Raw genomic sequence first — 25728 nt, forward strand, 5'->3', positions numbered from 1 at the left:
TGGAATTGGGAAGGGAAGGAAGAAGGGATTGGACTAAGTGATAGATTGAATAATCAGTTTGTCTTGTTGGTGACATTAAAAGGTTACCATGGTCCTAGTGAGAAAGCAAGATTGGAGAGTGACTGGTGTGGGGATTGCTGTGTTAATATAAAAGGAGGGGTTTTGGGAGGCAGGGGGTGGTGAGAGAGCAGGAAACTCAAAGGGAGATGACAAGATTTTAAATGGAATTTTAAAATGTTGCAGGTGAAAAATCATTCATTGCAAAGGAGGAAAACCATGAAGACAACTGAGAAACTTGGAATGATAGGTGACAGAACGTGTCTTGGAATGAGAAGGGGGACAGAACGTGTGCTTCAGAGGTCAGAGCTACACCACCACAGTAACAATGTGTGACATCATGTGCATCAAGTGGTGGATGGTTCAAATAAAATCATCCTTTTCAATAAAAGTATATGTATTTTTTAAAAAGTGGTAAAACCAAGTGGGAGAAGCTTCTTAAAGGGAATGGTATCACCACCAGTTGTCAACTGCAGACTAAGTGTGTTCACAATAAGCTCATGGACAGCAATGGAAGCTACATTCTAGGCAGTGTTCTGGAGAGGGACAGTGAGAACAGATACATTGACAGATCCACATGGTCAGCGCTGGGAAAGGAGAGATCAGCCCCTAGCAGGTGGGGAGGTCAGGGTGGAGCGAATGAATAGGATGCAACTTATTATTTGGGTGGCTGAGTGGTTAGCACTGCTGCCTCACAGTGCCAGGGACCTAGGTTAAATTCTGTGTGGAGTTTACATATTCTCCCCAAGTCTGCGTGGGTTTCCTCTGGGTGCTCTGTTTTCCTCCCACAATCCAAAGATGTGCAGGTCAGGTGAATTGGCCATGCTAAATTGCCCGTACTGCTAGATGCATTAGTCAGGGGTAAATATAGAGTAGGGGAATGGGTCTGGATGAGTTATTCTTTGGAAGGTTGCTGTGGACTTGTTGGGCCAAATGGCCTGTTTCTATACTGTAAGGAATCTAATATAATCAACATTAAGAGGCAGCAGCACCAAATGCCTAAGTGGGGATTATAATGACTGATGCACAGAGGAAGGCTGTAGGATTTTGGAGGAGGAGTCAAGCCTGCAGTGACAGCAGGAGAGCGGGCAAGTTGACAAATGCTGAACAATTGAGATGTGTGAGGGGGTGGATTAGCTAATCAGAGGAAAGAGAGGAAAAGAAAAAGGAAGGAAACAGGAAATGGAAGGAATGAACTCAGCATTAGAAACCTGAGCAAAAATAGAATGAAGTTATAGATTAGACTGGGATGGCAAGAAATGAAATACATGGGGAACAGAGAGGAGCTAACAGGTTCAAATTGAATTTGAAATAAACAGCTATGTGCAGTTATTGTAGTGAAAATGAGTTGATGTAGTTCAGTAGAAATTGATATTACAACGAACTGAAGATCAGGACAAGTACTGTCAAAGAAATGGAAATACGGTTGTGGATTGAAAGCAGTTACTATGGTGACATGAGGAATGCACTGGTGATCGAGCCCAGTCCCAGTAGAGCATCGACAAGGCAAAGGAGTACATGTTGAATGAAGTATAGAGGATCAGAGGGACATTGGTGTGCATGTCCATAGATTCTTGAAGGCAGCAGGACAGGTAGATAGGAAGGATAAGAAGGCACATGGGATGTTTGCCTTGGTTGGTCAAGGCCTTGATGGTTATGATGGAGTCACATTAGTTAAGCCACAGCTGGAATATTGCATGCAATTCTGGCTGCCACACAATACAAAGGATGTGATTGCAATAGAGAGGGTGCAAAATATGTAGGATGTTGCCTGGCTGGAGTGAGTTGGGTGTGGAGAAACACTACGTAGGCTGGGGTTATTTCTCTGAGAGCAGAGAAGGCTGAGGGGGATCTGATTGAGTTGTACAAAGTTCTTCCGCTCTCATTCCTGTTCTACTGAGACAGTGTAAAGTTTATTCCTGTAGATTGTCCATCTCAGTTACACAAGTGTAACGATCCACTCCAGTCAGCTGGAGGGAGGTAGTTATATTGAAGTCAGTCCCTTTGGGTTGCAGAGTAGAAAGTCCCAGGAATGCAGGTGTGGTGAGAATATGGTGCAATCAGCAAAAAGCTGTGTGTGGGGACGGGGTGGTGACAGGCCTGTCAGGAAAAACCAATCACTGAGGGCCTTGCAAAACATTACCTGACTCAGTTTAACTTCCTGGAAGAGAAATAACTCGGTGGGCATGTATTGGAGCTACTGAGAGCTTGGGACCAGACAAACTGGTGAGTATTCTTGATGTGAGGACTCTTTGAGGATAGGTGTGTGTGTGTGTGTTGAGGGGGGTGGGAAGAGCCTGTGTTCCATGAGGATCTGTTACATAACAAGTTCATGTCTTCTCGCCCTGTTGAACTGCGGAGGACAGGGTGGTCGCAAGTCACAGAATTCTTGTTGATTTTTCCGGTGAGCATCAGGATGTATTATTGCAGTGCAGTCAGACTGAGGGCAGTGGGGCTAATGCTGTGGGAGGTTAGGAAGGGGTTACAATGGACTCAGGTTCTGTCTTTACAATCAAGAGGCAGCGACTGGACAGTAGACGTGTTTAAACTGTAAACTAACATTAGGGAAAGCGGAAACTGACCTGATACCGTTCACCAGCTCCCCCTCCCCCCTCCATCCCCAAATCTGAGCTGAGTTCATTGAACTCCACAGGGAAATGACCCGAGGCCAGGACCAGCCTGGTTTAGGGAGAGAAATGAGCCCCGAGTGCTGTCAGACGATACTGGAATGTGAACAGACAGATTCCGTCAATCTCATGAAGGAGAGAGAGAGGTTACCGTCACGGCATAGAGAAACGATCAGGAAACAAACTCCTTATTCCATTTAAACCATGACAAAGTATCGATGCCGATTTGAAATAGCCAGCAGAAAGTGACAAACTGTCTCCACACAAGCTGAAACTGACAGGCAACTGACAATGAGGGACCAGGCGCTGTGAAGGTGGTGTAACTGCTAGTACTTCATTTCACAAGTGAACTGATCTAGTTTTAATAGGATAGAGGTGTGGGGTCTCTGATCTCACATCCTCACCTCTCCCTTCTCACTTTCTCTTGTTTCTAGCAGGTGAGCTTTTTCTTAGTAAAATGGTTTATTGATCCATTTTACCTGTACAATGGCTCTTCAAACCCCACCAACTACCCCCTGATAGGAGCAGGTGGTAGCGCCGTGATTGTATCGTGGGTAGTCTGCATTGTGGGGCATTGTGGCCACAGCAATCTCGGTTCGAATCCGAGTAATCGCAGGCAGTATTTTCCCCATTCTACCTCCTGTGACACGTACTAAACAAACACGATAAAGAATTAATTGTTTTCGGGTAGCACGGTGGCTCAGTGGTTCACAGCGCCAGGGACCCGGGTTCGATTCCAGCCTCAGGTGACTGACTGTGTGGAGTTTGCACATTCTCCCAGTGTCTGCGTGGGGTTTCTCCGGGTGCTCCGGTTTCCTCCCACAGCTCAGAGATGTGCAGGTCAGGTGAATTGACATTGCTACATTGTACGTAGTGGTCGGGGATTTGTAAGCTAGGTGCATTAATCAGAAGAAATGTAGAGGAACAGATGCTCTTCGGAGGGTGGGTGTGGACTTTCCACACTGCAGGGATTCTATGAAAACATAAAATCTTATTTCTGGGAGGCAATTTTGATTTTATTACATGATCAAAGAGCAGGTTTCCCCACTTTTTGCTCTATCTTTATATTTTGAATTTTCTAGGTTGCGTTGATACCTGTAAGTCAGATGATTGTGGGTTTGGGTCACACGTCAAAGACGTGAACATTCCAGTGCAGTCGGTGAAGGGCCGTTCTTCCATCCTTCAGATGAAATGATAAACGTGTCAACTGGATAAAAGGATCTGATGGTGTCATTTTGAAGAGCAGGGGACATAACCCAGCATCCGAACCAATGTTTATTCCTCAATCAATCTCACAAATACAGCATACCTGATATTAATTCATAGCTTGTGAGAGCTAAATGTTTGTTTGGAGCCTCCCGTCCTGTTTCTTACACTACAACAATGATAATATTTCAAAAATACTTAATTGCTGGAAAGGTGTCTGGTACTTGTGAAAAGTGCTCTGCAAATGCGAAGTCTTCTATCTCTTAGTGAGACACCAGTGGAAATGGAATGTGTTGGAGGTAGAATAAGGATAGTATTGAGTTTGAGATATGATGCTACACTTGGTTAACACTCAATCTGCTCACACATGAAACCTGGTTGCTTGCCGAAAGGTAATTGAAGCTTAGGGACCAACATCTTCAGATGAGGGGAAACAAAAAAGGGTAACACTAAATCTCTGAGCACGAGCTGTGTTTTTGTTTTGCAGGTCTTGCAACTTGATCTGGTTTCCCGGCTGGGAGAGAGATGGCCTCACCTAAAGTATGTATTTTGGGAAGCTTCTGTACATATTGTGTGTAAAAGGGAGTATGGGCACCTATTTACTACACTGTTCTCCAACCAGCCCAACAAATTTGTGTCAGTGAAAATAAGTTGTTTTGTAGAGGTGTGAAGTGCATTGCAGAAGTTGAACAAGTTGAAAGTGCTTGGGTTCTGATGAACCTCAACTTCGCATCATTAAAATAAAATGGGTAGTCAGATAGTTGATGCATTAGTTATAAATCTTTTTAATTTAATTTTTAATGTGGGGAATATTGGAGGTAGCAAATGTAACTCCTTTATTCTGAATCTTGTCTTCATTGGTCAGTGCATTGAATATAGAAATTGGACATCATGTTGCGACTGAAGAGGACATTGTTGAGGTCACTTTTAGAATACTGCATTTGGTTCTGGTTTCCTGGCTACAGGAAAGATGGTGTTAAACTTGAAATGGTTCAGAAAAGTTTTACGAGGATGCTGCTATGATTGGAGGGTTTGAGCTATCGGGAAAGATGAATAGGCTGGGGCTTTTTTTCCCTGGAGCATCAGAAGCTGAGGGGGTGACCTTATAAAAGTTTATAAAATCATGAGCAAGATGGATTCAGTGAATAGCCAAAGTCTTTTTCCCAGGGTAAGGGAAAGATTTAAATGGGAGGGTCAACATTTTCATGCAGAGGGTAGTCATGCATGGAATATTAGAGGTGGTGTTGGAGACAGGTATGATTACAACATTTAAAAGGAAATGAATAGGAACAGTTTGGAGGGATATGGGCAATGCTGGCAAATGAGAATAGATTAGTTTAAGATATCTGGTCGACATGGATGAATTGGACTGAAAAGTCTCTTTCCATGATGTATAACTCTCTGACTGTGCTCTATTTGTTTCCTCTGAAAACACTTTCCAAACCTATCACCACTATTATCATAGAAGTTCATCACAGAATCCCTACATGTGGCCCAAAAAGTCCACGCTGATCCTCCGAACAGTATCCCACCCAGACTCTTTCCCCAACCCTATTACTTTTACATTTCCCCTGAGTAATGCACCTGACCTACACATCCCTGAACACGATGGGCAATTTAGCGTGGCCAATTCACCCTGACCTGCACATCTTTGGACTGTGGGAGGAAACCAGAGCACCCGGAGGAAACCCACACAGACACAGGGAGAACGTACAAACTCCACACAATCACTTGCCCGAGGCTGGAATCGAACATGGGTCCCAGGCGCTGTGAGGCAGCAGCACTAACCAGAGTCACCATGACATTGAGAAGGACAGAGTAGCAGAAACGACAAAACACTGCCACCTTTACGTTCCCCTCTAAATGACTTCCACAATTCACTTTGAAATATATCGCTGTTGTGTCCTGGATCAAAATCATGGAATATCCTCTCGAACAGCTCGGTGGGTGTACCGAGAGAAGGCAGCTCACCACTACTTTCTCAAAGGTGACTAGGGATGGACAATGAATGCTGACCCAGCCAGGAACTCAATTCTCAGAATGAATAACAAAACATCTCAGCATCCATAATATTCACTGCCCTTTCACCAGAGACCAACAATTTAACCCTGTGATAAAAGTCTCATTGCAATCTGTTAATACAAGCTGGAGGAGCCTCAGCCAAGTCACAGAATTAAACTGGCACTGAAATGGAAGGGACCAAAATTACTAAAGATTCTGGTGGGAGACTGGACCCATAGAAAAGTCCTTCCTCACCCATTCTGACGCAGGTCATCAACCTGAAATTTTAACTCTGTTTCTGTCTCCACAGATGCTGTTGAGTATTTTAAGTGTTTTATGCTTGTCATTCAGATCTCCAGAATCTGCGATATTGTAGTTGCTTAGTAGGTGGGACTAAGGGATGCAATCAGGACAGAAGAAGACAGTCTTTCTGTCTCCAATCTTCTGAACTATAACATGGTTCTTTCCTTTGTCACATTTTTCAGGTTGCAATTCCTCCTGTTATTCTGCTGGAACTATGTACTTTGGACCCATCCTTTGTGTTATTTTTTGTTCCACACTGCAACCCATTTCTTGCCTTACCCTATTATTCCTTTTCCTGATGCTTTAATCCTGCCCTCCACTTGCTGCTGCTTTCCCTTGACTCCATACTTGTTTGAATCTGTTTGTCTCTAATACCATTCACTTGTGACAAAAGATCATCAATCTGAAACATTAAATCAGCTTCCCTTCACTGAGAGAAAGTGAGGATTGCAGATGCTGGAGATCAGAGTTGAGTGTGTTGCTGGGAAAGCACAGCAGGTCAGGCAACATCCAAGAAGCAGGAGAATCGACGCTTCAGGCATAAGGATGAAGGTGATGGAGAAGGTGATAGGTCAGAGGGGGAAGTGATGGACAGGTCTGGAGGGCAGTGCTGAGTTGGAGGCTTGGGACTGGGATAATGTGGAGGGAGGGGAAATGAGGAAGTTGTTGAAATCCACATTTATGGTTGCAGGGCCCCAAAGCGGAATATGAGGCGTTCTTCCTCCAAGCATCGGGTGGTAACAGTTTGGCAGTGGAGGAGGCCCAGAACCGTTACCACCCAACGGCAAGAGAAAGAATATCTCATATTTCACCTTGAGGCCCTGCAACCACATGGGATAAATGAGGTAGCTGTTGAAATCCACATTCTCCCCCAACATTTTTTTTTCCCTATTTTGTTTGTCTTTTTCCTCAGAGGCAGCTCTGAGTGAGCAGAGCCTCTGACACTCCTGTATATTTTATTTATTTTTTCCTCCTCCCCACACTACCGCCTAAGAGCGGTAGTGCCTATTTTCCCTGGCACCCATGGTGTGTGTGTGTGTGTGTGTGTGTGTGTGTGTGTGTGTGTGTGTCAGACACAGTTGAAAAGTAACAAGTGCACAAATCTTTATTTATATTCCACCGCCAGGAAGAAAGGAAACACCCGAGTGGCCATTGTCAAGCGGTGCCCTTCACATCAAAGGGCAATGCTTCGTGATCAAAAAAGTGAAGGGGAGGGCAGGGATTAAATCAAAATTGAGTTGGAGGGGGAAATAATACACTCCACTCCCCGCAGTGCCCACCTCTCCCTGAACAGCTCAAGGGTGACCCCCCAACATTATCTCAGTCCCAAGCCTCCAACTCGGGCACCGCTGTCCAGACCTGTCCATCACTACCCCCTCTGACCTATGACCCTCTCCCTTACCTTCATCCACCTATTGCTTTCTCAGCTATCTTCCCACAAACCCCATTCCGCCTCCCCATTTATCTCTCAGCCCCGACCCACAAGTTCCTTTCCTGATGAAGGGCTTATGCCCAAAACGTCGATTCTCCTACTAGCGTCTGAGGAGCAGGAGAGTCGACGTTTCGGGCATAAGCCTGACACATTCCTGAATGAAGGGCTTTTACCCAAAACATTGACTCTCCTCCTCAGATACTGCTTGACCTGCTGTGCTTTTCCAGTGCCACACTTCTCTTCATTGATGCTGGCTGCTGACCAGCACTGTGTGGTTTTTGTTTCAGAATTCCAGCACCTTGTTTTCTCTTTTAGTTATAATCAGATCACCCAAGCCCTTTAAAATCCTTGACACAGTTTAGATTTGAAAGAAAAAATGAGCCTTCTGTACTCTGTGGGGTTTAATCTTTATCCCTGATTTTTGTGGTATTCCTATGGGGGGAAGCATTAATGTTTATAGATGAGCAGGGTGTATTTTGTCTGAGTGTGATTGCTGCACAAATGGTCCAGAGCCTGTTGTGTCCCAAGGTTGGTGTGTGAGTATATCTTTGAGAGACACTCATGACATTGTCACTACATCATAGCATGTGACCTGAGAGTATAAAGATCTCCCACTCTATCTTACCCTGGATCACTTGAAGTACGACAATTCTACTGGAAGCACATTTTTCTGTGTTTTTTAATTCACTCATATGACACGGGGTTCGCTAGCTGATTAGCATTTATTGCGCATCCCTGAGAGACTGGTGGTTAGCTGCCACCTTGAACCTCTGTTGTCCATGTGTTGTATGTTGACCCACAACTTCCTCAGGGCGGCACTTCCAGCATTTTGACCTCATGATGATGAAGGAACAGCAATACATTTCCATGTCAGGATTGTAACCTAATGGCTGATAGTAGCCCATTATGTTACAGAAATGGGATAGTGGTAAGAGTAGTTCCCTCCCCTCCGTAGCCACAGGGGATATGTTCCAGGACCTACTGCAGAGGCCCAAAACTGCAGATAGGAGCCAACCCATTCATTTCAATGGGAAACGTACTTTCCCAGCAGCTTTCTGGTCCCTAGTTCCCTATAATATGTTCGGGGCATGGTAATCCGCGGAAAGCGATTCCGCGGATACGGGGCTTACCCTGTAAATTATTACATTTAGTTGTAATAAATTTAAATTGGATTCTACAATTAACATGATAATCACACCTAGTTTCTTATTGGGAAATAAGCTTTTCAGGTGAAAGACCCTGCTGCAAGAAAAATCACACTAGGTCCTGTTACAGTAAATGGTTGAGCACCACCAGCTCTTAACAGAATGTTACCTTTTGAACATTTCGAACATAGAACATTTCAGCGCAGTACAGTCCCTTCTGCCCTCGATGTTGCACCGGCCTGTAAAAATAACTTGATGCCCATCGCTACACCGTTCCATTATTATCCATATGTAATTCCAATGCCCATTTAAATGCCCTTAATGTCGGCAAGTCTACTACTGTTGCAGGCAGGCCATTCCACACCCCTACTACTCTGATTGAAGAAACTAACCCTAATATCTCCTAAATCTATTACCCTAGGAGCCTGACGAAGGGCTTGTGCCCGAAACGTCAATTCTCCTGCTCCTTGGACGCTGCCTGACCTGCTGCACTTTTCCAGCAACACATTTTTCCGCTCTGATCTCCAGCATCTGCAGTCCTCACCTTCTCCTAAATCTATTACTCCTCAATTTAAAACTATATCCCTCATGTTAGCCTTCACCTTCTAAGGAAAAAGGCTCTCACTGTCCACCCTATCCAACCCTCTGATTATTTTATACATTTCTAATTAAGTCGCCTCTCAATCATCTTCTCTCCAATGAAAACAGCCTCAGTTCCCTCAGCCTTTCCTCATAAGACCTGCCTTCCATACTAGGTAACATCCTAGTAAACCGTCTCTGAACCTGTCCAAAGCTTTCACATCCGTCCTATAATGCGGTGACAAGAACTGCACGCACTACTCCAGGTGCGGCCTTGTACAGCTGAAGCATGACCTTGTGGCTCTGAAAGTCAACCCCCCTACCAATAAACACCAACATACCATATGCCTTCTTAAAATTCTATCAACCTGGGTGGATGGGATTTGAGAGATGGGAATGAAGGATCTTTTTTAGAATGACAGCTGGTGACTAGTGGAGCTCTACAGGGGTCAGTGTTGCACCCATGACTGTTCACGTTATGCATAAATGGTCTGGATGAATGAACTGAAGGCATTGTTGCTAAATTTGCAGACGACACAAAGATAGGTGGAGGGACAGGTAGTGTTGAGGAAGCAGGGAGACTGCATGAGGACTCAGACAGGCTAGGGAGAGTGAGCAAAATAGTGGCAGATGAAATATAATGTGGGAAGGTGTAAGGTTATGCACTTTGGTAGGGAGAATAGACTATTTTCTAAATGGGGAAAAGAGTTTAAAAATCTGGAACACAAAGGCACTTAGAAGCCCTATTTCAGGAATCTGTTAAGATTAACATTAAGGTGCAGTTAGCAGTTAGGAAGACAAGTGCAATGTTAACATTCATTTCAAGAAGGCTACAATACAAGAACATAGACAGACTGCTGCAGCTATTTAAGGCACTTTGAATATTGAGAAGTTTTGGGCCCCAAAGGAAGGGTGTTTTTGCTGAGGAGGTTTACATGAACAATCTCTGGAGTGAAGGACTTCTCATGTTATAAATCCGGTGTCTTATGATCCTGCTCCACAGCTACCCCAATGAAGGAGCAGCGCTCCGAAAGCTAGTTCTTCCAAGTAAACCTGTTGGACTGTAACCTGGTGTTGTGTGATTTTTTTTTTAACGTATGAGGAGAGGTTGAGAATTTTGGACCTGTAATCAATGGATTTTAGAAAGATGAGGATCTGATTGAAACTTATAGAATTCTAAGAGATCTAGATAGAGTGGACGTGGAGATGGTGTTTCCACCGGCGGGGAACTATGACTGGAGGGCACAGCCTAAGATTGAAAGGACAACCCTTTAGAACTGAAGTGAGTAGCAATTTCTTCAGCCAGAGGGTGTTGAATCTGTGGGACTCATTGCCACAGAAGGCTGTTGAGACCAAATTATTGTCTGTATTTTAGATGGGGAAAGATAGATTCTTGATTGGTTATGGGGGAAAAGGCAGGAGAATGGGGTTTAGAAGCATATTGAGATTGAATGGTGGAGTAGTCTTGATGGACCAAATGCTATGTCTTATAGTCTTTGAACTCTTACAGCGGTATTGAATAATATTATGCAACTAAAGACGATGATGAATATTGATTGTTTACTTTTGTACCTGCAGCTTAGAAAGTATGGAATAACACCTACAGCACAGAATAATCCCAAGGAAACTCTAGTCTTCTTTGACCTGGAAACCACTGGCCTAGGTAATGACCATCAGATCCATTGGGAGTCTCTCAACTTTTATTAAGATGTTGCATCACACTGTGGAAACATTTGTATTATGTACAACAGTTTGCACCAGCATAGAAACTTCATAATGAAACAAAGGGGAACTGCACAGGAGAGCAAATAATGAAAACTGGGAAAGATGAACAGAGAGATGGCAGAATTAGAAAGATGATGGGCTGAATAATCGCATGCAAATGAGCAGTAAACACACAAATCAGTCCATAAGCGAATTGTGAGAGTTCAGGGGGTGAATGAATGAGCAAGAGCAAATACAATATTGTTAGTTTTGGGCAACTCTGAGTGTCACCTGTCACGAAACACACAAGGACGCTTTAATAAGTGGGATCACCGGTCTATCTGTACCACACCAGCAGTTGATTGGGATCGGGAATGCACTGCTAGATAGTATTGGAAGGAGGAAAACTCTGCGTTCAAAAGGTATTGGCTAAAAATCAAAGGAGAAAAATGTTTGCAGATCTGTGGGGAGGAGTGAGCCGAGAGAGTTCTTAAACAGAGAGTTGGTACAGACATTGTATCCTGAGCCCTTTCTATTCCATGTCTCTCTCTCTCTCTATCTCTCTCTCTCTCTCTCTATCTCTCTCCCCCCCCAGCCAACTGTGTGTCTCTCTCCAGCCAACTTAAGCTAAAGATGTCAGGGAGGGAGGGCTGTAAAATCCAGTTTGGAAAGGCAGGTTGTGTTTGACATTACATTACTTCTCCTAGGAAGATATTGCGATATAGTGCAGCTGTCGGCAGTGAGTGGTGAGAAGATATTCAACAAGTATATCGTGCCTAAAAAACCTATGTCAAAGCGAGCTGAAAAAGTTACTGGAATACAGGTCATAGATGGAATTTTGTACCTGAAAGGAAAATCTCAGACAACCTGCAGTCTCCAGGATGCCATGACAGCTTTCCTCAAGTTCCTGCAGTCACTGGACAGGCCTCTGTTAATAGGTCACAATATCTGGAGATTTGATAGCCCAATTATTCTGAGAGCCTGGAAAAGGTTGTCCATGAAAGATCAATTTGATGGATGTGTGACTGGATTCCTGGATACGTTATGGCTGGCCAAGGAAGTTATTCCCAGGTCAGAGGTCAGCAGCTATCGTCAATGTCATCTAGTGCAAGCCATTATTGGGGAAGATTATGAAGCTCATAATGCTATTGAAGATGTAAAGAGCTTGCAGAAGCTGTACACTGCTCTTGAATTTACTCCAGAGCAGAAGCAGAAAAGTCAGTTTTCTCTCTGTCATCTTGAAAGTGGTGTCTCCCCCAGAAAGAAAAAGGAAACAACATTAAACCAGTAAATCTTGGAAATGAATGTGCTGGAGCTCCATTTTGATGTTGACAAGGACCAGTATGTCTCATTCGCCAGTTTTACTGTTTTTTTTTCTCTTCTGGAAATAGCCTCTTGTTGATTATAAGGAACTATTCTTTAGGCTTTCTTAACTACGAAGGGCTATGAAGTCTAAGTCTTTAAGCCTATTCAAGATGGAGATGGTGATTTCTAATCTTTAAGGGAATCAAAGATTATGGAATAAAGCAGGAAAGGATTATCAGATCAGCCATGACCTTACTGATGGTGGGCTAAATGGCCTCCTTCTGCTCATATAGTCACTCTGATAAACTTGTGGTGTGGAGCTGCTGGTGTTGGACTGAAGTGGACAAAGTCAGAAGTCACAAAACACTAGATTATAGTCCAACAGGTTTATTTGAAAATCACAAGCTTTCGGAACACTTCATCTGACGAAGGAGCAGTGCACTGAAAGCTTGTGATTTCAAATAAACTTGTTGGACTATCACCTAGTGTCACGTGACTTCTGACTTTGACTAACTTCCTGCATCAGAGGTTTGTCTCAAAGCTACAATCAACACATCATCAAGACGATGAATCGGAGCTAAAACCATGCTCCAATCTCAAATAGTCAGGGCCTGTTTATATCAGATTCTCAAGCTTTTTCAAACAATGAGGACTTACCAGTTAATCAATATTTTACTAAGCTGCCATGGACTTGACAGGCACCACAGCTTCCTCCCAGTTTGCAAAAAGCACTTTTTCTAATATCCATGACACAAATTATTTACTCCTTGTATCTTACTTGCTGATTGCTTAAGGGTGCTGCATTCTTGCAATATGTATTGCTGTTTGCATGTATGTTACAATATGTATGAATCAGTAAATAAATAATATTCTTAAAATAATGTCTGTTGGTTATTAAGGGAACTTCACCACCCTTCTTCAGCCTGCACATTGAGTGAATACATGAGAGAAGCTCGTCAGATCTTCCAGCCAGCCACTGCAACCAGAGCAGCCATAAGGAATGTCCATTTCAATGTCCAATGCTGGGGACAATATACGTATTCATTTATGGCTCCAAGACACAGTTTGTTTGCCTTGGATATCTTGTTCAGGAGCCAAGTATGAAGCATAGCTGAGATCCAAATTTAAACTGGGAAAAAGTGAGGACTGCAGATGCTGGAGACCAGAGTTGAAAAATGTGGTGCTGGAAAGACACAGCAGGCCAGGCAGCAATCGAGGAGCAGGAAAATCAACGTTTCGGGCATAAGCCTTTCCTGACGAAGGGCTTATGCCCGAAACGTTGATTCTCCTGCTCCTCAGATGCTGCCTGGCCTGCTGTGTTTTTCCAGCACCACATTTTTCAATCCAAATTTAAACTCCCTACCAAGCCTGGTTCTGTACTCACGTTCAGTCTGCCCTGGAGCAATAACAGGAACCCTCCCTCACTTGCCTTAGCCAAACACACAAATGTTTTCTCGTGTTAAGCACAATGATTTAAACAAATCGAGTGGCATTTTCCAGTTCTACTCAGGAATACATGCTTCAGTCTTGTTATGGCTCAGGCCAGACCCCTCAAAACAATTCAAGAAAGTAGCCCAGATCCTAACTTTGCATTTGTTTTAAGCAAGTGTGCAGTGGATAGTCCAGGAGAGAATCAACTGGTCAAACTACTTAGTTTTAAACAAACAGAATTTATTTACAAGATTACTGAGTGAAACACAAAGAACAGAAAACAGAATATCCAAATAACCTACCCTATCCGAAAACCCAACTTAATGCTGCTGTTCCAAAATACTTGCAACAATCCCTGTAAACACCTTTTGGCACAAAAGGTAAAACGAAATACAAGTTCTTACAGGAATGAAGTCAGAGAGGGAGGGAGAGGATCCAGCAGCCTTTCTTCTCTCTCACACACAACTGCATTAAAGCCCAAACCAAAGAAAAACCTGAGCTGCTAGAACTGGCCACTTCCTTTCATTATACAAGTTTTTTTTTTCAAAACTTGAAAGCCTTTTGACTGAGGCAGTGTCTATTAGCTGTAAACAAATTGGCCCTAACATCCATCCAGACTCAGACTTTCTGGAACCTGTGTCGTGTACAACCTCTCTGAAACAAAACTAAGAACAACCTAACCTTGTTAAAGGAACAGGTTCATCACAGTCTTCCTGAAAAGAGAGATGTTGCAGAAGCTATTCCTCTTACACTCACCAATCATTGTCTAACCTTTAAGCTAAATTGTGATTTGAAGTGTATGTCGTATACACAGGGATCCATCCCCTGGAAATAAAAAATATGTTCAGGCCTTGCACCTTTTTTATAATTTTCCAGAAAATTAGGAGCCTAAATTCTCCATTGTATTCTTACCAATCAGAATAAAGTTGTTAACCAAATTAATCTTTTTCTCTTGTAGTAAAGATTGTTTGGATTGTTCAAAGTTTAGCATTCTTGTGGTTGTCCTGATTAGTATCACTCTATCAGCATTGTGGGTGACCCTGCACGTTATGGAACACAATGGTTCAAGAAGATAGCTCCGCACCACCACCTCCAGGACAAGTCGAGATAGCCAATCAATTCTGGTCTGGCCAGTAACATCTGCATGCCATGAAAGAATTAAAAAAAACAACAAAATGTCTCCTCTTTTAGTAATGTTCAAGTGTTGTTCTACCAAGTGACTGTTAGTACATATTAATTTAACAATAATAAAATCAAACAAATGGACATTCAAAGAGCACAAAGCTGTAACTTCTGTGAAGATACATCAGCAATGATTTTAAGTTGTTGGGTGTCAAAGGTGGTGATAGGTGGGTGGTTGCTTAGGCCTAAGTGAACAGAAGTCAGGCACAGTATGGGGGGGGGGGGTCAGGCCATAATGGATGGGTTTTGGGGTGGACAGTTGTGTGCTCCAAGGTGAACAGTTTTACTGATGGAGAGCACTGTCCATTAATGTTTTGTGGGATGTGGCCAGATCTGGTGAAGAATGGAACCAGTTGTACATTGAAGTCCTTCAAGTTTGTGTTGTTTGGAATTAAGAGAGTGGAGTTTGGGTGGGGAGCTATACTAAGGGAACGATTACAGAATAGGAAGTGCCTCTATTAGGGACATGAGTATTAACAGTGGTATTAACAGAGGGTGTGATTTGGCAAAATCAGTAACTTCTGTAATGTCATGAAGGCCAATGGCTAAGTAGTTGAGAATTGTGAAGGCTGAACTAAGTGACATAGGAAAGAGTATATTCTGAATTGACATAGAAAGAACTGGAAATGAGAGGGGAGAGTTGAATGGAGTTAGAGGGGGATACATAGAAATAATCAGTTTGTTTTATCAGTGAAAGTAATGTTGGGTGAATGTGGGCCTAGTGAGAGAGTAGGATTGGGGAGTGACCTTGAAAATGCATGGGGAGGTAGATTTTGACAGTGCATGAGTCACAGAGGAAGGCTGCAGGATTGTGAAAAGGGAGTTGCTGATGACAGCAAGAAAATTGACAAACACTAAAGAATTGGAGTTTAAGAGGATGGATTAGCTAATCACAGAGGAAAGAAAGGAGGCTTGATAATGAAGAGAATTAAAGGGAAAAGAAAAGGGACAAAAGTGGGAAATGGAAGTGACGAGTTTGACGCTGAACCAGCAAATAAAACTTGAACAAAAATACAGAGGGTAGAGATAAGCTGTAAAGACAGTTGTTAAGGACTAGTCTAAACACCTCAAAACATATCAAGAAGATAGCCTAGAACCCAATTTTTTCTTATTTTTGAAGTATAAGGCGTTGTATTCCAGATGCAATTCGATTGGTCAAGCTACCAGGCTTCAAGTAAATCACACTTTATTCTTATCCTATAGCTAAAATACAAACTAAAGAAAGCTTAACAGAATAATAGACAATTTAACTACAAAACAGCAACTGTTCCAATATAATAATATCCAATATTCGCGCCCGGGTGTCCACCAAAATGAGATTTTCAGGGAGAGATGGGCACTGCGAGGAGTGGAGTGCATTATTTCCCCCTCCAACTCTATTTTGATTTAATCCCTGCCCTCCCCTTCACTATTTGATCACACAGCATTGCCCTTTGATGTCGAGGGCACTGCTTGTCACTGGCCACTCAGGTGTTTCCTTTCATCCTGGCGGTGAAAAATGAATAAAGCTTTTCGCACTTATTATTCTTCCCCTGCACACACACAACATGGGTGCTGGGGAAAAATAAGCACTACTGCTGTTAGGTGATTGTGTGAGGGTTATTAAAAATATATATATACATAAACAGGGGATAAGGGGCTCCAGTGTGCAGTGGTAGAGTCATAGAGTCATAGAGATATGCAGCATAGAAACAGACCCTTCAGTCTAACCTGTCCGTGCTGACCAGATATCCTAACTCGATCTAGTCCCACCTGACAGCACCTGGCCCATATCCCTCCAAACCATTCCTATTCATATACCCATCCAAATGCCTCTTAAATGTTGCAATTGTACCAGCCTCCACCCCTTTCTCTGGCAGCTCATTCCATACACATACCACCCTCTGCGTGAAACCGTTGCCCCTTAGGTCTCTTTTATATCTTTCCCCTCTCACCCTAAACCTATGCCCTCTAGTTCTGGACTGCCTGACCCCAGGATACCAAACGCCTTCTTCACTATCCTATCTAGCTGCGACTCCACTTTCAAGGAGCTATGAACCTGCACTCCAAGGTCTCTTTATTCAGCAACACTCCCTAGGACCTTACCATTAAGTGTATAAGTCCTAGTGTCCCTACCTCTGGACTGAGAGTCCGAGGAAAGAAATAATATATAGTAACATCCAATAAACACACTCTTGGAAAGGCAAATTCAATAAATAGATTGTATCACATCAGGAATGTTCCTGATGAAGGACTTTTGCCCGAAACGTTGATTTTACTGCTCCTCGGATGCTGCCTGAACTGCTGTGCTTTTCCAGCACGACTAATCCAGAATCTGGTTTCCAGCATCTGCAGTCATTGTTTTTACCAGGGAGAAATATATAGCAGCTTACAAGCCCCAACAGCTACTGAAAGTTAAAGTAAAACCCTGGTTCTGTGGGAGGTTGACCCCACTCCTTCACGCTGTTTCTATTGTTTCAACTTTAAAAAGAAACCCAAGGCCTCATAAACTGGCCTGAGACAGACCACTCGATACCTCTGTCTCAACCTCTCTTCATAAAAAAACCAGGACAAAATACATCTCTTAAAGCAAGACTATCGTCATATAGTGAATTTGTAGATTGAAATTAGATTAGATTACCTACATTATGGAAACAGGCCCTTCGGCCCAAAAAGTCCACACTGATCCTACGAAGAGTAATCCCCCATTCCCTTACCCTATATTTGTCCCTGACTAATGCACCTAACACTAGGGGCAATTTAGCACAGCCAATTCACCTGAACTGCACATCTTCGGATTGTGGGAGGAAACTGGAGCACCCGGAGGAAACCCACGCAGATGCACGCTTTCTGAAAGGATTCATCCTTCAGGATTAATCAACAGTGTATTTTACTCTTCCTGTTTAATATAATCTCTGCAGCGTTTGTTTCTCATTTGTGTCATGTGGATGTGTTTTTCTAGGATTAAGGGCCATGATGTGGAGGTGCCAGGGAGAATACCTGAGGCTGGAATCGAATCCAGGTCCCTGGAGCAGTAGGCAGCAGCGCAATCTACTGAGCCACCATGCCACCCCAAATTGGCTAAGATGTTTTGGAAGACCAGTAGAAATTGGTAGTATAATATGCTAAGCAGTGAGATGAGCACTTTAAAAGAAATTGAAAGATTTTATGTGTTTGTTTGAAAGCAGTTATAACCATGATGGGAACAATGCATTGGTGCTCGAACCCCACGACTAACTGTACCATTAATATAGCAGACAGTGAGGACTGCAGTACAAAATGTAATCACTAAAATTGACTCCCTTTGTCAATAACTATTCAGAATAGAAGGCACTTTTACCAAGCTTCTTGAATTAACCCAGAAGTAATCATTTATTATTATGGGGAGACAATGGCCTCGACTATCAGGTGATGTTCTGGGTTTGAATCCCACAGTGGCAGATGGTGGAGTTTGAATTCGAAAGAAGTCTGAAATTAAAAATGTCTAATTATTGTTGCGGGGGTGGGGGCAGAGAACATTCTTTAGGGAAGGGAAGGGAATTTTCCATCTTTTTCTGATGAAATAAAAATCAACAGATGCTGGAAATCTCAATTGTCCATTTTTATATGTGGCTCCAGACCCTCAGCAATTGCCTTCTGGTCAATTACAGATGGGCAATAAATGCTGTCTGGCAACCAAAAACCACGATGAAACATCGATTTTCCTGCCTCTCAGATGCTACCTGACCTGCTGTGCTTTTCCAGCACCACTCTAGTCTAGACTTTGGTTTCCAGCATCTGCAGTCCTCATTTTTGCCGAATGAAAAACCACATCCTGTTAATGAATATAAAAACCAAAACATATTCCTGAAGTAATTGGCAAAACTAGTCAACAACTAAGCGACAATCCAGAATAAGAACGATATCCCCTTAATCCTAGTTAAAAATCACACAACACTAAGTTATAGTCCAACAGGTTTATTTGATAGCACAAGCTTTCGGAGCATTGCTCCTTCATCAGGTAGCTAGTCAACTATCTGAGGAAGGATTCTGGATTAGTGGTGCTGGAAGAGCACAGCAGTTCAGGCAGCATCCTAGGAGCAGTAAAATCGACATTTCGGGCTTTTGCCCGTTGATTTTACTACACCTCGGATGCTGCCTGAACTGCTGTGCTCTTCCAGCACCACTAATCCAGAATCTGGTTTCCAGCATCTGCAGTCATTGTTTTTACCTATCTGATGAAGGAGCAGCGCTCCAAAAGCTTGTACTTTCAAATAAACCTGTTGGACCATACCGTGGTGTTGTGTGATTTTTTAAACTTTGTCCACCCAGTCCAACACCGCACCTTCACATCATAGACCTTAATCCTAGAAAAACACATTCACATGACACAAATGAGAAACAAACTCTGCAGAGATAATATTAAACAGGAAGGGTAAAATTCCCTTCATTGATTTATTCTGAAAGATGAATTCTTTCAGAAACTGTGATTCTTGGGATGGAGTTGAATCTCTGACAGCCAGAGACTGATGGCATGGTCTTTCATCCCAACATTACTTTTGATTGAAATCCAGTTGATTTGATTTCATTTATTGTCATATGTACCTAAGTACAGTGAGAAGCTTTGTTTGCAAGCAGTACAGTCAGATTATAGTAAGCAAGGAGATACAGATCATCGGGTGCTTGGACAGAGTGAGGCTTACAGGTTACACTGCACAGGAGGTGCGTGAAGCAAGATCAACATTATTCGACCTAGGCTTTTGAACATTGCACAGCTTAGCTTTTTTCCTAGAACTGACAAATTAGTCCAAGTGTTGACATGTGGAACTTTTGAAAAATCAGTTTCCCAGCAAACCAGCAAAGACTGATAGAGAGCTGCTGCTTTCCTACTGCTTATTGTTGCTTCTCCTTTTTCACCTTCATTTGACTTTCTCTCGGCCGTTCCCCAAGAGTTTGATGTAGAAATTCAGTCCGGCCAGGGTTTCCCAGCCACAATTAGTTGTCATAGTCTCCTCTAAACAGTGCAACATCCTACAGTATTTTCCATCAATATAATTTTCCATCAAGTATATTTTGCCCACGGTTGCACTGGAAATCCCCCTGTAGAATGAGATGAGGGTGACTCATTACTCTATTTCCAACCATTGGTTCCATTTCAGAGTTTGTGAACTGGTTGATAACATCAGATCACATGGGATCCAGGGGAGCTAGCCAATTGGATGCAAAATTGGCTTGAAGCTAGGAAACAGAAGGTGGTGGTTGAGGTTTGTTATTTGGACTGGAGGCCTGTGACCAGTGGTGTACCACAAAGATTGGTACTGGGTCCACTGCTTTTCATCATTTATATAAATGATCTGATATGAATTGGACAGAAGGATGTGTTTCTGGGCTGTATGCCTTCATGATGGAGATCAAATCCCCATTCAGTTTGTGGTGCCTCTTTGTCAGAATAAAGACTATCTCATGATTACATTACATGTCTATTTCACATATTCTATCAGTCTGTCACTTCCTTTTAACCTGCAGCAACATAGTGTCTTGTTAAAATAATTCTTTCTCTCCATTGTTTAATAATTGAGGCTGATTTATTTCTCTGCTCAGCAGATACTGACTCATGCGGGGTGTGGTTTCATAGCTGCTGGCAACATTCTGAAACCATACTCACTATTTGTTTATCTCGCTCTCTGCTTGTCCAACAGGGGCATTGGCTGAATGATTGGTTTGTGTCATTCCTGATGAAGGGTTATGCCTGAAACATTGACTCTCCTGCTCCTCGGATGTTGTCAGACCTGCTGTGCTTTTCCAGCACCACACTTTTCAACTCTGGTTTATGAGGCAGAATGGTGCCAAAAGAGTGGTTCAAATCTCACCCTGGCTGAGGTTACTTTAAAGGACTCTTCTTCTGAACATCTCCCTCCCCGATACATAGGTAACCCTAAGGTTACGAGGGAGCAACCCTATGGTCATCACAGAGTCATAGAGACTTGCAGCAAGCTAACAGATACTTTGGTCCAACCTGTCCATGCTGACCAGAAATCCCAGCCTAATCTAGTCCCACTTGCCAGCACTTGATCCATATCTCTCTAAATCCTTCCTATATATATACCCATCCAGATGCCTTTAAAATGTTGTAATTGTACCAACCTCCACCACTTCGTCTGACAGCTCATTCCATACCCGCCCCACCCTCTGTGTGAAAAAGTTGCTCCTTAGGTCCCTTTTAAATTTTTCCCCTCTCATCTTAAACATATGCCCTCTAATTTTGGGCTCCCCCACCTCAGGGAAAAGACCTTATCTATTTACCCTATCCATGTCCCTCTATAAGGTCACCCCTCATGCTGCTTGAGAGGGTGATAGAGGCAGGTGTTCTCTCAACATTTAGGAAGCATTTGGATGAGCAGTTAAAATGCTCATAGTAGGACATAGACCAAGTGTAGATAAATGGGATTAGTTTGGTGTTTGTTGGTCAGTATAGACAGGGTGGGCTGAGGGGGGCTTTTTCTATGGTCTATGATTTGATGACCTTCTTGAAGGCCCTCAATGATCGATTGTAAATGCTGGCCTTTATTGCCAGAGACACTTTCAACTTTTGAAAAATGTACAAATTGCTTGTATACTTGCATCGATAGGAATTCAATTGTCTTGCCTCAGGAGCAATGGACCTCTCGCCTCACCGTTGAGTGGATGCCGAGAATGAAGGCTATAACAGCTGAGGTCACTGACTGTTGGAGGCTTGCTGAGGGTGAGCTCCAAGCTGTACATCAGGCTGATAGAGGGCCTCTGATGAGTGACACACATGGGGGCTACTGGAGTTGCCGCAACAGGCAGCTCTGGTGGAGCAGCCACAGACATTGAGGAGGCATCTGCATAAAATGGGAGGAGTCAATCCAGACCATGAACTCTGCCTTGTCTCAGGAAGGGTGAGTGGATTGTTTTGGCTGTGCAGAGGTCAGGTCCATCATGAGTATACAGAGTGGATTCCTGTTGATAGCATGACCTTGCAAACTATTGCAGGCACCATGTCCATAATGTTGTAATGGGTCAGTGAGTGATGAACAGTGCCCAGAACATTCCTCTGGGAACAACACTACTTGTGGAAAACAAGGAAGTGCTACCCCGCTCTGAGAAGACTGTGGAACTGCTGGTGTAGATTTCAGGGTACTCCTAAGACATTCCAGGGGTTACTATCATGTCCCAAATCTCTCTGTCAGTGGCTCAAACTCTGCCAACAGCAGCAGCTGCAAGAAAGATCCTGGACTTGTGTAGCAGTCCCCTATTTGCCCTGACTTAATTTGGCCCCGCCACATTCATCAAAAGCCCTGAGGAATGTAAAGAAGCAGCCTGCCTTTTCATGTGCAGATGCTGAAGCATTGGCAAACATTTTAAGGAGTAGATATCATGGCACACATTCCTTCCTGTCACTGAAAAGTACCATTGGTCAATGGCTGCCTACATGGTGATACATGGGTGCTTGGTCACACCCTGCACTGGTATAAAAGATACCAAAGCTGCAAAGCCCAGGGAGCACTTAGCCTGCTGTGCTCATCCATCCAACGTGTAATGAGATCACCAAACCTCTTGAAAAGGGAGACCTTGATCCACACAGATCCCCAGTCAAGCCATGGACAGACCCTGACTGGCAGAGGGTACCCACTGTCACCCCTTAGGAAAAGCTTGGCCTGCATTAGGGTTCATGATTTGCTCATGTTGCAGTGAGAGAGTCGGAGTTGCCTCTGCCACTGCTTTGTTCGAAGATCTTCAGTCAGAGCATGTCTTGTTACCAGCTTCTCCCTTGCTGCCTATTCACTTGGTCTAGTGCTGCCTTCTGCAACGATTGCCAGGAGAGCTTGTTGTGGTGACCCCACATCATCGCAGGCACCATCAAATGCAAGTGGATTAAGCATTATTGTTTTTTAACTTATTCTTTCATGGGATGTACATGTTTCTGGCAAGGCCACCATTTCTTTTCCATCTAGGATGGACTATCTTTTTTCATTCATTCATTCACAGGATGTGGGTGTCACTGGCTCGGCCAGTATTTATTGCCCAGAAAGCAGTTAGAAGTCAACTACATTGCTGTGAGTCTAGAGTCACATGCATGCCAGACCTGATAAGAAAGGCAGTACTGAACGAGATGGATTTTTTTCTGACAATAAACATTGGTTTCATGATCATCATTAGACTCTCAATAACACATTTTTAAACTGAATCTAAATTCCACCAGCTGCCCTAGCCCAGATCATTACTGGGGTCTCTGAATCAATAACCCTAACCCATCCTCTCCTCCCGGCACCTTTCCCTGCCACCGCAGGAATTGCAAAACCTGCGCCACTCCTCTCCCCTCACCTCTGTCCATGGTCCCAAAGGAGCCTTCCACATCAGAGACTTACCTGCACTTCCACAAATTTACTGTTTCCGTTGCTCCCGATGCGGTCTCCTCTACATTGGGGAGACGGGATGCCTACTTGCAGAATACTTCAGAGAACATCCTGGGGGATACACACACAAAGTAACCCACCGTCCCATGGCCGAATGCTTTAAATCCCCTTCCCATTCCGCCAAGGACATGCAGGTCCTGGGCCTCCTCCACCGCCAAACTCTAACCACCCGACACCTGGAGGAAGAATGCCTCATCTTCCGCCTTGGGACCCTCCCACCACATGGGATTAATGTGGATTATACAATTTTTCTCATTTCCTCTCCCCCCCCCCCACCTTATCCCAGATCCAACCTTCCAACTTGGTACCGCTCTCTTGAACTGTCCTACCTGTCCATCTTCCGCTCCACCCTCCTCTCCAACCTATCACCATCACCCCACCTCCATCCACCTATCCCACTCTCAGCTACCTTCCCCCCAGCCCTTCCCCATCCAAGTTATCTCTCAGCTCCCCAGCCCACAAGCCTCATTCCCGATGAAGGGCTTATGCATGAAACGCCGATTCTCATGCTCCTTGGATGCTGCCTGACCAGCTGTGCTTTTCTAGCACTACACTCTCATCTCTGAATTAATAGTCTAGTGATATTACTAGTAAGCCATTGCCTGTACTATTGTTTTGCTCAGTCATTTCAGAGGGCAGTTAAAGGTCACCCACATTGCTGTCAGTCTAGAGCCACATATTTGGCATACTGGGTCAAAGATGGCAGATTTAATTATGAATTCCAATTCCACAGCTATTGTGGTGGCATTTGAATCCCTGTCCCCACAGTATTAACCTGGGCTTCTGGATGACCATTTCAGTGACATTGCCACTGTGCTACCATTCCCCAAAAGAACACCTGACTGAGCTTTAGCTAACTATTCACATTTTCAATATAAAATCTCCACAGAATCATCCACATCTCTAATAAAGGAGTCTTCCCTGTCAGGCAGGGCATGATATGCACAAAATTAGATCACAGAAGCCACCAGGCATCTCTCCCTGACACTGGGTAGGGTGTGACAGCCTCACTGCCTACCAGCAGTCACCTAATACTTAATTTTTCTTTATATCCAGAAGTGAAGCTAAATATGCTGCCAAGCGCATGACTTTCTCATGTTACTGATGAATGAGAAATTACTGGGTGCATTAAACTTATGCCTACAAACTGAGGACACTCTTCTGCAATGTCATGTTAAGATACTGCACTCAGCTCATGTCTCCCTAATATAGAAAGATGCTATGAAACTTGAAAGGGTTCAGGAAGATTTACAAGGATGTTGCCAGGGTTGGAGAGTTGGAGTCTTAGGAAAAGGCTGAATGGGCTGTGGCTAGTTTCTCTGGAGTGACAGAGGCTGAGGGGTGACTTAAAGAAGTTTACAATATCATGGGGGGGTATGTATAGGGTGAATAGTCAAGGTCTTTTCCCCAGGGTAGGGAGTCCAAAACTAGAGGGCATAGGTTTAAGGTGAGAGGATAAAGATTTAAAAGGGACCTAAGGGCCAACTTTTTCATGCAAAGGGTGGTGTGGTTGTGGAAGGTGCTGCCAGAGGAAGTGGTGGGGGCTGGTACAATTACAGAATTTAAAAGGCATCTGGATGGGTATATGAATAGGAAGAGTTTGGAGGGGCATGGGCCAAGTGCTGGCAAATGGGACTAGATTAGTTTAGGATATCTGGTCAGCATGGATGAGTTGTGCTGCACATCTCTATGACTCTAAGAGCTGGACGTGTGCTTCTGCACTGAGCCTGACCACTTTCAGAAGTATGTTGTCTGTCAATGGACAGCCTCCAATGAGCGGTTCCTCTCCCACACACCTGAGATCAAGCCCTCAAATCACTCTGCCTGGATCCAACTAAGCACATTTTGGAATGTTGCTTCTTAGAGTCATAGAGTCATAGAGATGTACAGCATAGAAATAGACCCTTCAGTCCAACCTGTCCATGCCGACCAGCTATCTCAGCCCAATCCAGTCCCACATGCCAGCACCCGGCCCATATCCCTCCAAACCCTTCCTATTCTTAAACAGTGGCACCATGTTTGCCAACCTCCAGTCTTCCGGCACCTCACCTGTGACTATCGATGATACAAATATCTCAGCAAGAGGCCCAGCAATCACTTCTCTAGCTTCCCACAGAGTTCTAGGGTACACCTGATCAGGTCTTGAGGATTTATCCACCTTTAACTGTTTCAAGACATCCAGAACTTCCTCCTCTGTAATCTGGACATTTTGCAAGATGTCACCATCTATGTCCCTGCAGTTTATATCTTCCATATCCTTTTCCACAGTAAATACTGATCCAAATCTTTCCTATTCATAAAATTATCTAAATGTTTTTTAAACATTGTAACTGTGCTCAAATGCACCACTTCCTCAGGGT

The 25728-nt window shown here is 43.7% G+C and overlaps 2 protein-coding genes across 3 annotated transcripts in view; both read left to right on the top strand.

The window, feature by feature from the left end:
• LOC122562430 (protein PML-like) overlaps positions 1–25728 on the top strand; it is a 95334-nt gene that overhangs the window by 49115 nt on the left and 20491 nt on the right. Inside the window, exons 11-12 of the mRNA XM_043715287.1 lie at positions 10929–11013; positions 11762–12271. Of these exons, the coding sequence (XP_043571222.1) occupies positions 10929–11013; positions 11762–12271 (595 nt within the window). The remainder of the gene's footprint in view (positions 1–10928; positions 11014–11761; positions 12272–25728) is intronic.
• On the top strand, positions 966–12749 carry LOC122562853. 2 transcript variants are annotated; one of them, XM_043716132.1, is made up of 4 exons: positions 966–2283; positions 4378–4430; positions 10929–11013; positions 11762–12749. In XM_043716132.1, the coding sequence occupies exons 2-4, from the start codon at positions 4416–4418 to the stop codon at positions 12343–12345; spliced, it is 684 nt and encodes a 227-aa protein (XP_043572067.1). In that variant the 5' UTR covers positions 966–2283; positions 4378–4415; the 3' UTR covers positions 12346–12749. The 2 variants fall into 2 exon arrangements, with proteins under 2 accessions (XP_043572067.1, XP_043572068.1); XM_043716133.1 differs by lacking the exon at positions 966–2283 and adding an exon at positions 2732–2998.

The sequence above is a fragment of the Chiloscyllium plagiosum genome, chromosome 25 (assembly GCF_004010195.1).
Source record: "Chiloscyllium plagiosum isolate BGI_BamShark_2017 chromosome 25, ASM401019v2, whole genome shotgun sequence".
In the NCBI taxonomy this organism is placed as follows: domain Eukaryota; kingdom Metazoa; phylum Chordata; class Chondrichthyes; order Orectolobiformes; family Hemiscylliidae; genus Chiloscyllium; species Chiloscyllium plagiosum.